The sequence below is a fragment of the Toxorhynchites rutilus genome, chromosome 1, assembly GCF_029784135.1.
Source record: "Toxorhynchites rutilus septentrionalis strain SRP chromosome 1, ASM2978413v1, whole genome shotgun sequence".
In the NCBI taxonomy this organism is placed as follows: domain Eukaryota; kingdom Metazoa; phylum Arthropoda; class Insecta; order Diptera; family Culicidae; genus Toxorhynchites; species Toxorhynchites rutilus.
In genome coordinates, this window is record NC_073744.1 from 66206070 (window position 1) to 66223919 (window position 17850).

At 37.5% G+C, this 17850-nt stretch overlaps 1 protein-coding gene across 1 annotated transcript; it reads left to right on the forward strand.

Moving 5' to 3' along the window:
• Positions 1 to 210: 210 nt before the first annotated feature.
• On the forward strand, positions 211 to 17562 carry LOC129763262 (uncharacterized). The gene is made up of 2 exons (XM_055762160.1): positions 211 to 499; positions 15882 to 17562. The coding sequence occupies exons 1-2, from the start codon at positions 395 to 397 to the stop codon at positions 16497 to 16499; spliced, it is 723 nt and encodes a 240-aa protein (XP_055618135.1). The 5' UTR covers positions 211 to 394; the 3' UTR covers positions 16500 to 17562.
• The last annotated feature ends 288 nt before the right edge of the window (positions 17563 to 17850 follow it).

The following is a 17850-nucleotide window of genomic DNA, read 5'->3' on the forward strand; positions in this document are numbered from 1 at the left end:
GAAGAAAGAAAGCTCGCGCAATCGCGTGGTACTTTGGCCGCGCAGCTTTCTTCCGGCGGAGACTTTAGTGTGGCTCTCAATCAAGAGAGCGAGAGTGAGAGAGTGACAGCGCCAGCGCTTGTTAGCTGGGTTATCGAATGGACCCCGTTTGTGGGGGGAGACGACCACCGAAAAACCCGGACTTATAAACACCTCGGCGTTGGGCGGAAATTTGTCAATTCGAGTTCAGTTCCGTCCGGGTGAGCATCTGCAAAAAGAAGGCCTCCGCGAGTGATTTCGAAACAATAACGAAAACCATAGTACGAGGATACGTGTGCAGTATCCTTTCGACGTTTGTTCGTTTCCGTCCAGCAGTGTCCAGTGACCAGATAAAACGCAGACAAACAGCAACAGTATGAAGTTCGTTATCGGTGTGTTAAGTCTGTGCGCGTTCGTCGCCGCACAGGATAATTTCAAGGAGTGTCTGGACAAGGATTCGATCTCCTGCATGCAGATGATGGTACGGTTGGATTATTTGGAATTTGTGTTGAATGAACTCTGCAAAACATTTGCTAACCAAACAAAACCGATAGAGACACTAGTGAGGACATAAAGTGATGGCATATTGTGAGAAATTTCAAGGAGTGATGAGTCTGCTTCCAAGTGGTATCAATGCGGTCCAATGATTAGCGTGAAGACGTTGTGAATACGATCAGGCACAAATCAATTCCCTCCAAATTCGCTCAATGAATAGTTCACGGCGTTGATGACGATCCAATTATGCGCGGCCTGTGTTACATTTGCATGAAATTTATGTTCCGTCCGTAAAATGGTGTCGAAAACACGATTCCAGCTGACAATTTTAAATTCCTGAATGGGTGTTTAGTAGCTCATAAATCCAGAAGTTCGTTTTTTTTTGCACTATATGTTTTGTGATGGTTGTTTGTGCGAAGATTATAAACAGGTCTGGCGCCTGGTATGGAATTAATATGGCAACGCGTTTTTTAGCACCATGTTTATGTCATATTTTACGGCCGTTAAGTATGTTTTGATTCATTCTTTCTGATACATTTTTCCCCGATTTTATATTCATTTAACAGTAACGGTTGATTTTGTATAACCGGTATTAATATCTGTTGTGAATATAACCATTTCGGTATTTAACTTACACTGATGAAATAGCACACATAAGTTGCACTATTATGATGAACAACATGTTTTTTCTACTAAAATTGGGAGCATTTCTTGTGATTTTTTCACCTCTTCAATCGCACAGATAACGTCATGTTCGAGGTAAGATGGGCGTAACACACCACTTAAGAAATTTCGTTGGAATTAGGCGTTCAATAGATGGGGGCACTAAATTAGTCGATATCATTACTTTTACTACCGATTGTGTTAGATGTACATGTATGACTTTATGGCTTCCTCATACGTGGCGAATGTGGTACTGTTCGCATTATGTTGAAGCTGGCAACACATCTGTGCAAGAAACTTCAGAACGTAATGCAGTTCAGTTAATTAAATTATAAACAACCAGTTTTTTTATGGGATTGACATAATTTTTTTCTGTCGTACAAAGAATATGTTCCATCGATAAGCTTGTGTAAAACGTTTAAACAGAACTCTGAATGAAAAACGACCGGAATGGAAGAACAGGCACGACAAGATCATTTTACAGCATGGCAACGCTAGATCACATGTGCATGGATCTGTCAAGTTTTATCTAGAGAGAGTGAATTTGGAGATTCTATCTCACCCGCCATATTTCTCAGACATTGCCCCCTCAACCTTCTTTTGGTTCCGACCCATGGCTTCTTTCTGAAGAACGGTTCCGATCTAACGATAAAAAATAATTTAAAATTGACTTCTATCAGCGTAGAATCCGCGTATTGCCCGAAAGATGGGCCACGGTTCTGGCTTCCGCTGGAGCATGTAGTTTCAAATGATCTTTTTATCGAAAAAAAAAGTTTTGAAATAAAAAGTGTTGTATCAGAGACATGACCGCATAGATGACGTGGGATAACTTTACGATATTTGTAGCATGTTGATTTCGAATAGATTTGAACAAGATACTGTTAGGTGTCTTGCAGTCAGTAGTCTACCCAAATGTACAAGTAAAAAAAGGTCTAATTTCAACGCTATTCTCACATATTACTCAAATTGTTTAGCAGTGTCCGAATCGATTGCTGCAAATATCTCGTAAAACCATCATGAAACTAGTGGGCTAAAGGCGCCTAAAATTAGACAAATTCCGTGACTCGGCCGATATTTCTTTTTCATCTTCTTCTTGGCTTTAGGAGGGTTTGAACTTTTCAGTTCATTCGCCTCTAGAATGGCCGATATTTTATTTTTAAATTTTTACCCCTTCAATATGTTATTTGACACGTTCGTCACCCAGCTCGATTCGGCTGAGTTTCTTGTGGGGCCCAAATTCGATTTTCGATAGTTAGAAAACAACCAGAGATGCGAGAAACAACGGTAAGGAATAAAGCAATATATATAACTCTTTTTAATTTGAACGAGAAAAGGGTCTCCTAGGAATTACACCCAGATATGGGTGATGAGGCGAGACGAACGTGTTTAAGACGTAATCCTACGTCAGAATTCATGAATTCATACTTTAGTCCCCAATATTTGTCGATAAACGCTCAATGAATTTTAATTGAGAGAAATGTTTACGTCCAAACAACGTTTAAATTAGATATTTTGATATAACTATGTTTGTTTTTGTGAGGGAAAACTATTATTGATAGCGACACAAACGATCCGACGAAATACACTGACAGCTAGGTGAATTGACTTGGATGGCAGATGAAACGAGTCCGTTTGATATTTTAAACTATGGACTTTTTTCAAACTAACGATGTATAAATTTGAGGCGCTTTTTGCCTGACGGATGAGAATGCTAATATTCTTGGATAAGTAGAACGATGACATTATAGGTTTCTGTACATTATATATAGGGCCCTATCTTCGACATGTAACCTCTATTGAACTCACAGGAGCATACCGTGCTCCCTACTGACATTTTGAGTTTGTGTTCCCCTGAGCCTTGTTCCTTACAAGACGGGTCTATGGTACTAGGTGAGGCCGTTTCGTCACTAAGTTGGTTAGGGGAGCGGTATATGAAAACAGTACGGAAGAAAGTAGAAGGGGAATTATTTGCTTGTAGCGTGAAAGAGACAGACTGATCACGAGCGAGCTTCGGCAATAGCGTATTGTGTTTTGTTTACAAACAAAACACAGTAGACTTCCAAGATGGCTGAAGAGTGGTTTTAGCAAGTTGGCCCACCTTAGTATATACTTCTAGGCGCCTTGGTTCCTTACTGATAGTTCCGATTGATTGATTCTTCCTAGCGGCATGACATTTGCACGTTTCACATCTTTGCATTATGTATATTAGGGTGATCAAGGTGCGAGATGGAAAATGAAAGGTGGGAAGATTTTTAAATATATTACGTCACAGATTTTGTTTATGTATGTTACTTTTCTTATAATAGTTCACTACACAGGAAAAGTGTTGTAATTAAAAGTAAAAATAAGCAGATGAAATGAACGAGCTAGTTTTCATTCTTAAATCAATGCTAGCGTTCAAAATCATGATGGCCCAACTGATATTTTAGCAGAAAGTGAAATTTCAGAATACTTGAGGTGTTCTAAACTTAATTTCAAATCAATTTTACTTCTCGTTACGTCGACCAAAATCGTAAATGAACAAAGTCAGATTCAGAGAATCTTTTGTTCCTTTGACGGATAAACATTCAACAGTGCACGGGAAGGAGGGTTGAATGTTTTTTCATGTAAAATGCACTTGAAAATTACATTTAATTGACCCCGTATGACCTAGATTAAGACGAAAAGTTTTTGCATCTTAGTTTTAGACGAATGAAGTTTTCAGCACCCTAATTGTGAAACAAAGTAATTAATAAGATAAACTTCCATGAAGTTGCTCTAAAATTCGAACATAGTAGACATTAGAATATTACTTCTGATATAAGAAGAAATCAAAGAAAAAATTAAACATTTCAGTTAAGGTGACATGTTTCTGCATAATGCGAAAAATATGTTTTGGAAATATGTAATTAGTTTCTGTATATCGTCTTTCAACGTAATTCGTTGACACATTCAATTTTGTACCATTTGGGTAACTGATTGGTATGCCTGGTATGTGAACTTCTTATCTTCCTGGCTACTAATACAATCAAAGTTTAACACAACCAAAACTCGTGAATCTTCCCACCTTCTATTTTTCATCTCGATCAAGGTGATCCAGGATTACGTTTGAGGTTTAGGGCGTTTTATGCGTTACGTTCCTGACATTTGTACAAAAATGCTGAAATGTAATAACGTGTTAAAATGCTTGTTTTTACATGAACAAAAATAAATTCCATTCAACAACGGTAATGATGAGATGGAATCTGCAATTTGAACTTGATGTCATGTGCGTCAATTGATGTATTCCTCAAAAAAAAAAACGTCAAAACTCGGACCATTTCATTTCATGAAAAAGGTGACATAAACTGCTGGTTTTAACGCCAGCAATAGAGGCGTTCTGGACTAACATCATTACTGCACTGCCGTAATCTCGCAAAGTGACGCAAGCGCCAACATTGACATTTTACGTTTTTTGTTATAGATCGATAAAGAATACCAAATCCTTCCAAACAACTGTGAAAATTTACAGAGATGTGAAAAAATGACCACGTGAAAGCTTGAAAACGGAGTGGCGCAAGCGCCATTTCCACTGTGATGGGGCGCAAGCGCCATTTTCCTTATGTTGTGACGTAATTCCATAGTGATGCGATGTGATTTTTTTATCTGTTCTGATAGAGTACGATGAACGAGCAGGGACAACAATATTCACATAACAACTTCTTCCGTAATGAACGTTTAGCATAATAAAAGTCACATGCCTTCCTTCTTGTAAAAAACACTTTTCCGAAAAGTTAGTCATGCCAAGTGTTTTAATCAAAAACAGTCCATCCCCATGTAATGTTACTTTTATAATAGCAATTTTGTTTCAGAATTAGAAATCATGTACAAAGAAGCTCACAAAACCATGTACTTTAAATTCATAAAATCAAGCTCATCTTGAAGTAGAGTTATCCTAGATTGGAGTGTATTGCTGTTCTCACATATAGCTCATAAAGATTAAAACTAAATAGTTCAAACTCATCAATTCAATTGTTGATTACAAGGATTCCCTGATATGTAGTGTCTTTTTTCTTCAGGCATCAAGGGACAAAACTTCTTGACGATGTTTATGTTCCTCGCCTGTTCAATTTCTCTCTCGGATAAATTGAAGCTGAGTGTCGATTGAAGGATATATGTCGGGTTTGGTGAACGGCTGCACTCTTCTAAATGCTCCAAACGAAACGAAACACATCTTGTAACAAAACTCAAAACATCCTCGCGTAAACTGTATCTGTTTTACTTCGGATAATTTCGGACGGCATTATATTATTTAACACGGATGGTTTCAATTGCATTTTGAATTCGAAAAAAATCAGTGCTGTCCATAATTATTACAATCGGGTTCTCAACTACGTTAACCTGCTCGACTCATGCTACAAAGTTGGGAAAATATGTGAATTCTTCTCCCTGATGCTTCGCTCAACGCAGCATGTTGGAAAAAATAATTGGAAACAGATTCTCACATACTTTGATGGATGAACGTCAATCGGTTGTGGAAACAGCGATTTAAATTTGCTGTTTCCACAACAAACTGGCGTTGGTGGCATAGCTTAAATAAAACTGCATTTTTTCAAAAATCAAGCCGATGGCAATGTTTTTCCATCAACAATACACACTTTGTACAGATCAGATTTTCGTTATGTACGCGTATGCTGATTATACATGCAATTTTACAAAAAGTCTCGTACTGAAAATTTTTACCTCTGGCGCTTGCGTCACTTTGCAAGTATACGGCAGTGCATCAAGATGTTTCGCTTGAATCTTAAATTTTACTCAGCTTATATATTATTATATATTAAATTTCACTGTTCGGCTGTTGGAGGCAGAATCAATGCTGAAATGTTTTGCAATGGGGGCTGTTTCTCAACTCCCTTATCAGTTATATGATCATGTGGCGCTTTATTCTGGCTCTGGAAGATGCATGACATTAGAGTTGATGATCTTCTGCATTATCTGCATTGAAGTTTAAGAAATATTGGCGTCTTTGGTCGACGCCTGATGGAATGTACTTGAATTTGAGCGATAGATCTTTCGTATACGCATAGATCATGGATGTCCACTTCCGCGTTTCCGATGCTTAATACCACATCGTAGAGAATATTTAATGCGGTACATACAAATTAATTTTAACACATGTTTTGGCATCCCAATTTATTACAGTGAATAAGCTTGAAAATAATAGAAAATATGCCACTCCCCAATACTGATAATCATTTGTATAATATATATGCTATAGCAATATAAGCGCAGTATGAGCGAGCGAAACAAGAGCCACATTGCAAATAAGCACGCATTAAAGCTTTTCGCATACTTTGCCACACGCCATACACGACCCCGGCCGAAAATGATATAGGTTCACGTTTATACTCTCTTTTTTACACTTAGAATACACTTCCCAACTTCATTTTATAATGAGGTATCACGCATTTATGCAACAACACCAGTGACTATGACCGTTGACATCGTTTGGACTTTTTTTTGGGTACAATCCCAAGCTGACGTTCAGTCTGAGAAACAGAGATGTCTGCTCCCATACATACAAACACTTGAAAGCTTTTGAAAGAGGTGCAGAAAAAATCTTATTCGTGTGCTAAAGGGGAACAATAACCCTTTAGCACACGAATAAGATTTTTTCTGCCAAAGATGAAATGCTTTCTGCCAACGCTAGTTTTGGTGTGGAATCTAGAATCTGGAAGATGTGGAATTTGCGATCTGAATTGTTATTATCTGGAATCTTATTGCTATTATCTGGATTTAGAAAGAGATTTTAAATCTTGAATATAGAAATGTTAAATATAGAATCTGGTATCTGAATCTGGAGAGAAATTAGTATGAAGCATTTCGCAATTTTCATTTTCATGTTGTCAAAAACAGGGCGACCAAAATTTTAGATGGAATCAAAAATAACTCACATATCTAGATGTAAACTTTGTTCGACAATGTTGTAGCGCCAGTTAATTTAATCAACAAAAATTTTTCTATCATTTAATATAACCAATTTCTATCATTTAATATAACCGAGCCCATTAAAACATCAGTTCTTTGCTCTAACTTTTAAATTTCTAATTACATATCAAAACTGTTTTTGGGCGACTTTTAAAGCTTGTCAAGACGAACATTTTGCAATGCAGAACCTTTCAATATCTTAATCCTACTCAAAACTATTGATATATTTCCCCAAATTACTCAAATACAAAAAATAACAAATTTTTGAAACTTTCACCGTGTGTAGAGTCAAAAGTATCCTTTAAAATGCCGCAAATAAACTTTTTTCAATAGAACGACAACAAATCAATAGGCCGTATTTTTAGAAAAAAAACACCAATTAAGTAAGATCAAGATATTGACAAGTCTTGCATTGCAAAATGTTTGTCTTAGCATGCTCTAAAAGTGTTCCGAAGTCAGTTTTCATGTAGAATTTTAAATATAAAAGTCGAATAACCACCACGCACGGATGCGGCGAATAATTTTCCACCCGAAAAGACAAATAGTGATCCCCGATTTTTTAAATTAATCGTTCATCAGCTAATCGAATACTTTACAGCCCCACATAATCGATTAATCTATTAATCGTCACACTGAGAGAAATAATTAGTGAGACTAACATTTCTCATTTGCTAGAAAGCCATCTGGAATTAAAAAAGTGTTCGTTCCGCCTGAAAATCAATTATAATTTTTTACGCTCCCCTAAAATCGTAAACGAAGCTCAATTCGCAATGACGGCATTGAGCTTCGTTTCCCAGTTAAGGAAGTGTCAAAGATAATGATTGATTTTCAGGATAAAACTGCAGCGGTCGTACGTTTTTTTTAATCGATGTAAATTATTCGTTCGCTTCGATTATTGGTTGCGCAGCATTCGTTCGATTAATAATCGATTTCTGTAGGAAGTATTCGATTAATCGATTAATCGAACGATTATCGGGGATCACTAAAGACAAAGTCTTGTCTACCGTGCCGTTATTGCAGGAGGGTTGCCTTTCAACCGTTTCTTTTTCGAAGCTTCTGGAACTCCACGAACTATACAAACATTTTGAAAAATTGTGTGTCTCATCATTTTGCAATTTTTCTCATTAATTTATCAAAAACTGCATCTTTCTTTTAAATATAACCACCAGTGAAACAAATTTTGAAATCAAACCACTCAAAATATTTAATATCGAAGCCGCAAAAATTCCATACGCACCCAGAATCACTTATGATTTTCCGTTTTTGTTTTCGCTTTTCTTCTTTTCACAAGACGTCAATGTTATAGTTGATAGAATAGGTCGTACAATAGAGTGCCAATGAATGTATGGGAAAAAGTTACCTTTGAATTTTTTTATGTCAAATGTCTTCCAAATGCATGTAAACGTCGAGATTTACTGTCCTCTTGATTTATTTTTGAATTTACTTTTCGGCACTCGGTAGTTTTTTGTCTGAAAAGTTGTTTTTTGACAATGTTTTTTAGATAACAGTAAATCTCGACGATTCACGAATTTTTAAGACATTCGGCATTAACAATTTTTTTTTTCACTGGTAAGTAAAGTCCGATTGAGCGGAAATTTCGCATAAACAATTTTTCAGCGTCAATCAAAATTTTGCGAGAAGTCCCGTTCGAAAATTCGAAATGACCATTTTCATCGACACCTTAAACCACACATTCTGTCTCATATTTCGAAGAAAGAACTTAGTCCCATAGAGTTTTTGATTTTTGATTTTGTTTTTTGACAAAAAAAAATTGAGATGACAGTAGATCTCGACGTTTCATGCAAGAAATTAAAGATATTTGACTTCCAATATTTTATGAAAAACCTTGGGTGATTTCACGGTTTTCAAAAACTCAAACTATGACGGCTTTGCGACATTAGTAATGTCAGATGTCAAACAATGCCACCTAAGTGTGAAGTATGCTGTAATCTATGTAACTAAAAATGGAAGGTCAGATGTGTTGCTAAGCACAAAACCCGAATTGACCCTTCTTTATTCTGTTGTATTTGTCTTTGCCAAAGAGCAATATAATGAAAAGAAAAATCGGAAAACTTTGAAGGAATGAAGGGATGAATTGAACTCCCATATGTTCGAAAATTACATCATGATAAGCGTTGTTAGTCCATTCGATGTTTGCGCTAACAAAATTGATCTTTGTTTGAATGTGAAAATGGATTTTCAGACGAAATAACTCACACCTATATCTTCTATCTAAATAAATAAAAATGGAAGGTCAAATGTGTTGAAAAGCGCAAAACCCGAGAAAAAAAATTATCCGATCTGAATTTTGAAAAACTTTGAGAAAACTTTCGGAAAAAAAATTATTTCCATGTGTTCCACAATGACATTGTTGTATGTCCAATTGGTTTTCGCGTTCGCGGAATTAAGTTTAGTGTTCCGTTAGTGTAAAGCGAAAATGATTCTCAGGTGGAAAATAAAAATTATAAATGAAAATTTACTTTTCGGTATCAAACATGTGTTCCATTTGCAAATAACATGTTTCTCCGTTACATGTTATTTGCAAATGAATCAGGAATCTGAAGCGAAAATTGTGTCTGAAAATAAATTTATAGTATAATGACGAGTTTTGGTAGCAGCAATAGGAAAAATTAAAATAAAAGGAAATTGTAAAAGTTCAATTAGAAGATTTATCAATGGCGAATTCTGCGATTGAGCCCACAAACGTTCGGTTAGTAAGAATTCATATTGAAAAAAAAAATCAGGGCGGACGAAGTTCGCCGGATCAGTTAGTTATTGAATAAATTTGATAGCTCTGAATACATTTTGAACATTGTGTGTTTTTTGAAAGCTTATCCTTTTGTAATTTTTCTTGATTATTTATCAAAAACTGCATCTTTCAAACGACCAAATGCAAGCTCTTCTGTTGTCATTTTGCGTGAATGTTCAGAAGAATCTCGGGTGACATCGCTGTGTATTCGGATCTAATGTTATATTTTACACAGTGACCCAAACTATACCTTAGAATTATCTATGAACAGTTTATTCCATCGGCAAAACGTTTACAGGAAAATATCAACTCAGAGTTTTTGAAGCGTTTGATGGCCAGAATCCGCCGAATTTGACTCGAACATCTCAATCCAGAAAGTTTGACTGCTTACCCGATAATGTAACGCGCCACAAATCAGCGATCTTGCGTCGATGTTTGACTCGAGTTCGCGTTTGTGTCCTAAGTTATCCACCGTATTCATATGTTTGGATAGTTTTTAACTATTCTCTTATCCCAAAAGTTGAGGCAAAACGACATTTTGAACAAAATTAGATCATTCGAACGGTTTTATCCGAAGCGTTGAATACCATTTCTCAAAATTAGTTAGAGCACAAATATAAATCGCTATTAAATCGATGTATTGGATGTGCAGCTTGATTCGTTCCGTTTCCACAGAATGGCTCGAGGTGCTATAAATAGTCGACATCTGTAAACCAAATATTGTTTACAAGCCTTTGAGTTTTGACCAACAAGTTTAATTTTCACTGCGTCGTCGTGTTTCATTGCAAATAAGCATATTTACGTTTTGATTTTCTGTTTCCAGTTTAAGGGAAGTGCAACTAAAGCGCATCGAATACTTGTGGAAGTTTATGGCGACTCCTCACCATTGGATAGATTTGGACGATTTAAAAATGGTGATTTTAGTGTTAAAGATAAAAAGCGTCCGGGTCAACCGAAAAAGTTTGACGAAGAAGAATTAGGGACATTACTCGATCAAGATTCGTGTTAAACGCAAACAGAGCTTGTAGAATCATTGGGAGTAATCCGACAATCTATTTCTAAACGACCCAAAGCCGCAAAATACATCCAAATAAAAGAAAATTACGTAATTTGTAATGCATTCAATGATTGAAAACTAATAGCGTGCATCCATTAACTCGATTTGTTTACATTTGTTACATAGGACCTTTTCAAAAGTTACGCGAGAATTCACTACGACAATCCAAAACGGAAAATATCGTATGTATAGACCAGCCATCAAGGGACATCAACCAAAGTAGTGCTCTGTATTTGGTGGGATCAAAAGGGTTCGATCCACCAAACTCTGGTAAAACGATCAATAGGAACTTTTACAAGCAACAATTGATCCGCTCAAAGCGAGCTGAGCTGAAAACTATTTCGAAAACAATGGATGGACAATTCTGGTTCACACAGTTTATAGCTCAGACCTTGTCCCTTCCGATAATTTATTCCGATCGCTGCAGAACGCTTTGAGAGGAATACGCTTTATTTCCGAACAGGGTATAACAAATGGCTGGATTGATTCTTGGTTCTTGGTTGGTGACTTGGCGCATAAGTCACGCAAAAAAATAACGATCGCGCTGCAACTATCGAGCGTGTTGGTTCCTAAGCGGTTCAGTTGTTCGACTGCCGTCGTATATCGAATTTTCTTATGTATCTTAAAACAGTAGCATATCAATCTACGGATATAGAACAAAGCTAGACACTTAGGGAAGGGTAGTCAGATTATGTTTTTAGTTTTTATTGCTATTATACCTCATCTTTTTATACTCTACTGATTTTTTGGTTCCCTGATGTTGTTTAGAGCGGAATTAATTATGTTTCAATGGCACTGAAAATATGTTTAAGTTAAAAAAAAAACGCGAACGAAAACAAGGAGTTATTACTTTATAGTTGTCATTGATAGTGTGCTGTTAGTTAGAAATTACGAGCAAAAATCAATTTTACTCGCGTTTATTTGTCGCAAAGAAAATATACTTTTACGTGTCAGGTAATACAACAACCGACAACAGTATCCCTTGTGTGACATAATTTGCATTCACGTTGATTGTAAAGTGCTACTAGCAACACTGATCCAGTGAGGAACAAAAAGTTTGTATTGGGTTCAGTTCGGGTATGTAATAAACAGGCTTCGCTTTCCGTTTCGTTTATTCATTTGGCGCGACAAAATTGATTATTATCATTCTGTTGAGGTTTTTGAATCACTCAATAATTTCGGGTTATATATTCGAGATTGGTAAGTTGTATGCCACAATTCATTGGATGTTGACAGATTTCTAATCACTGCTCATCATAATTTTCTCTCAAAAATATTCGAAATGAAGATTCAAAAAAATTAATTTTTGAATTCAGATGTTCATGATCATAATTCTAAACACATTTGAAATCATTCTTTGAAAACTCACATTTCAAAATTGACGCAGGATTACGTCTTTTAGGGGCATATTGAGGTACAAATTGAAAATCGAAAATCGAGCGTATAGTGGAAATTTCCAATTTAAAACACTAATTGCTCAGTCATTCCATTGATGAGATTTTTGAATTAATCGATTGGGGCACTACCTTTTTTTACATTGAAGAAAATAATATATATCACGGAACTAACTATCGAACATTTGAAAAATCTCTTCCATTGTCCATACGGAAATCCGTGGTTCTAATTTGTCAAAATTGATGACGGCTCATGTACTTACAATCATGTACTCAGTTATTTCCTGGTGGATTTAGGATATTTTTTCATCAATCGATCTGAGCATTCCATAACAATTCATTACAATGAATAAAATAATATGTTATATTATAAATCCCCAAACGGAAATTCCGTGTTCTAATTTGTCGATTCACAAAAGCAATTTACTCTCTCACATCCAGTGCATCTGCACTCTAAATTAATTTTAGATTGTTTGGTTTTCTGCTAATGCGCGTCGCATATTTCACTTTTTTTTTTGTTTAAACCGAGAATTCAGATTCACTTGTTGTGTTCAATTATAGATTTTAAAATCTTCTTATTTAACACACCATCATTTTTGACAATCCAATCAAGCTGTGGTGATGTTTTTACTCACAATATCATGTTGCATACATTTGTACGCGACATGATATTATGTATTTGAAATCGTAGTGGAGACGAATGAATCATCAAAGTTGACGTCTCCGTTTATAATAATAAAACGAAGAATGGAAGCTCAGTCAATGCAAATGAGGATACATGCAAGCTGCGACGGCTTTTGAATTCAGATCCAATAATATGTTTTCACGTGCAATCAATTGTGCTTCCCGCTGAGTGATCACCCGAAACAAACATGAAATTCGGGTAGCATAATGAAATCGAAAATACAAGCTAGTAGCAGCAGCTCTTGCACTACAATGAATAAAATAATATATTTTATGAGACTACTAAGCAATTGAAAAAACTCAACCATTATCTAAACGGATATCTCGGATTCTGTTTGTTCGATTGATAAAAGCAATCTTTGCTCTCATATCCAATTCGAACGCTCCGGCCTAACATTATCGCTGCATTCATCGAGAGGATATTCGGCACATTCTCTGTACATGTTTTCAAAATGAAATCACAACCTATCTGTGTCTTTTGTTCCGCGCATCTTCGAATTTTGACGTAGATTTGCGTCTTTTGGGGGCAGTGCTGAAAATATTCACGTTCACGACATTCAAATTCGGCGAATTTCTGCCTTCGTTGTATTGATAACCTACTGCTCAAGCGAGATTCGATACATATGAAACAACACTATCGATGAACCCCAGTGGAATGAACATCAACATCAGCTTGCCATGAAGTTCATTTTTCATTTGCTTCCTTTTCGTCATGGTATTCGTAAGGTCGAAAATGAAGATCATTGCGTGTTAGTGAAAATTCAGCATAAAATTCAGCGTCACCAATTGAGGGTGAAATCGATTAATGGTAAAGGATGGCAATTCATCGCACAAAATTCTTGTTCTTGGCGACTTCGGCAATGGAATGCATAGAATAACTTGCTACGTTTTATGAATCTACTCACGATTGCCCGGAAATGGCATACACCACCATTTATATGTGAAATGGGTGACACGTTTTCAATAAAAATTCACTGCAAGCGATGAAGATCAACTTAACGTTCGTGATAATCACCTGAAATTATTGACAGTAATGAAAGTGCCTGAATGCAGGCATTTCGAAATTCGTTCATGCTGTTTTCGATCAATATACCAGACAAAGTTCACGCGTCTTGACTCTTGTGTTATACTCATTATGACAGATATGGTGTTGAGTTTCAACAGAAGAGAATTCATCCGATACTGGGGAAAATCTAATTCCTTCATTCGTGAATAAATTTTGATAATTTGTGGCACTGTTTGGGGGTACGAATTGAATAACAAAAATCGATCGCATTGTGAAGATTGTCCAATTTTAAACACTCATTACTCAACCAGCATGGAACAGATAGCTTGATATAATCCTACGTCAACTATGCGGTCGTTTCTCGGACACAACCCTCCTGTGCTTTTTTGACGTAGGACTATGTCCTTCATTTCTATACTGGGATGTAAGTTCAAACTTTCGAAAACGAAAGCGTTACGCCAGAGAACGAGATTTTGAGCGTTAATAGCTCCTAAATAACTGAACGTAATAGTATGATGAACACTTCATTCGAAAGACGAAATGTCTACGCGTTATATTCTTGTTACTTTTTGATCCAAAAAATTGTTTCAATAGCCCTAAAATTGCTTTTAAAACAGGCTATTGACATCACACCAATCGGTATATAAGCAAGTGCCGCTTGCAATCCACTCAGTTATGATTGCGCAACGATTGAGGTACGATCGCTGGAATGGATAGATGTTTCCCTAATACAGACTTCAAAGCCATGGAGCCAGGAGAAATCGGCATTGCAAAATAGATGTAAGCAGTGGGTACTTTTGTACTCGCTTGCGTATCTGGAAATTGGTGTTAGGGAAACAACACAGACTTCGAAACCATGGAGCCTGTGGAAATTACCATAGCAAATAAGATACAAGCAACGGGTACTTTTGTACTCGTTTGATTTTTTTTTGCAAATTGTAATGTTTCCATAAGACAGACTTCAAAATCATGAAGCCTGGGGAAATCGACATTGCAAAATAGATGCGAGCTGCGGGTACTTTTGTACTTGCTTGCGTTTCTGCAAATCGGTATGTTTCCCCAACACAGACTTCAATACCATGGAGTCAGGGGAAATTGGTATAGCAAATTAGATGCAAGCAGCGGGTACTTTTGTATTCGGATTGACTATGGATTTGATATGATATGATATGGTGTAGTGGTTATGATCGAAGTGGATATTATATTACATATCGAAGAAATCACATTTATAAAAGCAGCGTTATAAAATTATTTGTTTACGAATGCTGCAATCGATCGTCGTTATTAAGAAGTTGGAACTGTTGGGAAGGAGGTCTTTCGCTGTGTAATTCCGAGGGGAATCCATTCCTTCTCAAGCCGTTAATAATTCTGCTTCGGATCAACGATAATTCCAATTGTCGGGGCTTGGGTAGTGAGTACTATTTACGCTGGGTATTTCCGATGAGGGATCGATTCCCCTTTTTGAGCGTTAATAATTCTTTCCCGGCTAAACGAAGTGGTATGATAATCACTTTATTCGAAAGATGAAATTCTAAGATTTATATGCTTGTTACTTATTGATTGCTAAGTCGCATTAGTCCTACGTCCACCTTGCGGTTATATCAAATATATAACCCACTTCTAGTTTTTTAGAACAGGCTTTTCATAACAATTCTTTAAAAATCAGCTCATTGACAGTCCACTTACATGATTGGGTTACGAATTGGTGTCCACGAATTCTCAAGATCTCGCTCTCGGTGATTAGTATTTCTCCTTACAAAAAAAAAACAACACTTCATTGCGTTACGTTGAACAGTAGTAAAAATATGAAAACATACTAAATCAAACAAATTTCCAACAGTTAATCTAACGCTCTTTGTTTCCTTCCAGTTTTACCGCAAGGCGCGAGACTTCTTCGACCAGCCCCAGATTGGCGTCGCCGGGGGACTCTCGTTCGTGAAGGCCGCCGGTCGTGAATCACGCTCGTTCAACGCCGACAGTGCCGTGGTGGAGTCCGCCAACGACGTGGAAACACGCGAGGAAGCGCTGGAAAACTATGTGTTCGAACGGACGAAAAACTTCTTCCAGGAACGTTCGTTGAACCTGGACATGGCTAGCGCCGCCCGTGGCCTATCGACCGTCATTCCTGACGACGTCAAGTCGTCGATGCGTGCCCTCGTCTCGGAGGCCCGTGGCAAGAAGAAGATCCTGAAGTCGCTGCTGCCCATTCTCGGTCTCGTCAAGCTGAAGGTCGTCGGTTTGGCTATCCTGGCCCTGGTCGGTATCGCCCTGATCGCCAAGAAGGCCCTGATCGTGTCCGTGATAGCTCTGATCCTGTCGAAGTTCCTGTTCCTGAAGAAGTTGCTGTCCGGCAAGAAGGAGGAATCGCACGCCTACCACGCTTCGTCCGGAGGCTGGGGTGAATCCAGTGGATACGGCGATTACGGTTCCCACAGCCAACCTGCCCACTCTATCGCATACGCTGGCCACAAGCCGGTCCGGAAATAAGTCACCCCACAGCTGGCCACCGGTAGCGGCCATCCCGCCATCGAGAAATCCCATTCACCCGCGAAAAATCACGCCGGAAAAGCAAAGAGAACGAGACAAATTAATTTATGAAATTATTTATTACCAAGAATTTGTTTGAGCGATTAATTTATTGTTAGCGTTATGAGACCTCTTCTCAATATGTTGAGATTTTTTTTTGTTGTTTCTTTTGTTTTCTTGTCTAGGATCTTTTTCTCTTGTCTTTTCAACACTTCATCATCTGCATTCGGACTTATATCACTACTGGACGGTTTCTCGTTTTTTAGAGGAACCCGCCCCCAAATCTACGTCTACTTTTTACACATTCTAGTCTATATTTTATCTACCAAGGCTGATTAAGGTAATTTGATCAGTGTCAGATGAACTGAAAATAGAAATAATTTTACTACTTAACGAGCCCATCTATCCCGGACTTTTTCACAACCTAGTCCACACTCACGCCGATTATGTTTTCTGCTTAAATTTCCCGTTGCTCTCATTACACTTTTCCGCAATTCATCGGCGTGGCGCAACTTTTTTTTCCCGCTATCTATACTTTCCCCGTCACTAATCCTATCTCGATCTAAATCTTTTACACGCTCCCACCGGAGCTATCCTTTACATCAGCTATCCATTTCACCGCCGCTGGCATCCGTAGGATTTGCAAGCAAAGCTTTCGCTAATGGCTTAATTCTTCTCCCTAATCAGTCTCAGGCGGCTCTAGAAAAGTGTGTGTAGGTAGTGTTTTTCTTCTCCGGAACAATCTTCCCAAAATAGCGCCACTTTCGCTAGCAGCAACGTCTCATTTTCACTCTGCGACTTTGTTTATTTTTTCTCCACTTCAATTGACACATTCCTCACATATAATCACTCACAAACACGCACTCGGTGATTGTTGTTTCACACATCTAACACTTTGTTTTCGCTCCACTCGAGAAAAAGGAAATAAAAACGAAAATAAGCGTAGAATACTTATGAAAATCACGTGTAAATAAAATAGAAAGAAATAATAATAAAATAAAAATAATACAAGAAATAATTTGCAAACAGAGCCCCGCAATGTATCGGAACTGATTGGAAGTGAAAAGAAATCCCTCTTTTTCGGTCTCCTCCCTCTCATTACCAATTCACCAGCTATGAGGATTGGAAGAAAGTGAAACCGTCACCCATTGTCCGTACACCCACGCGCGAATTCCGTACAATACCCGGTGGAGATTTGGCCGTATAAATTTCACCATCTAATGCAAGGCCTTCAATCAGCGGTGAGACAGTGCCTTTTCGAGGAAGTGACAGTTTGTTGTGTTTGGTTTTGTTTCGCGTGTAGCGAAACCAG

Bases quoted from the DNA above. Each gene is read 5' to 3' on its own strand.
- LOC129763262 (XM_055762160.1), top strand. From the start codon at position 395: ATGAAGTTCGTTATCGGTGTGTTAAGTCTGTGCGCGTTCGTCGCCGCA. The intron at 500-15,881 runs GTACGGTTGGAT...GTTTCCTTCCAG, and splicing joins TCTCCTGCATGCAGATGATG to TTTTACCGCAAGGCGCGAGA.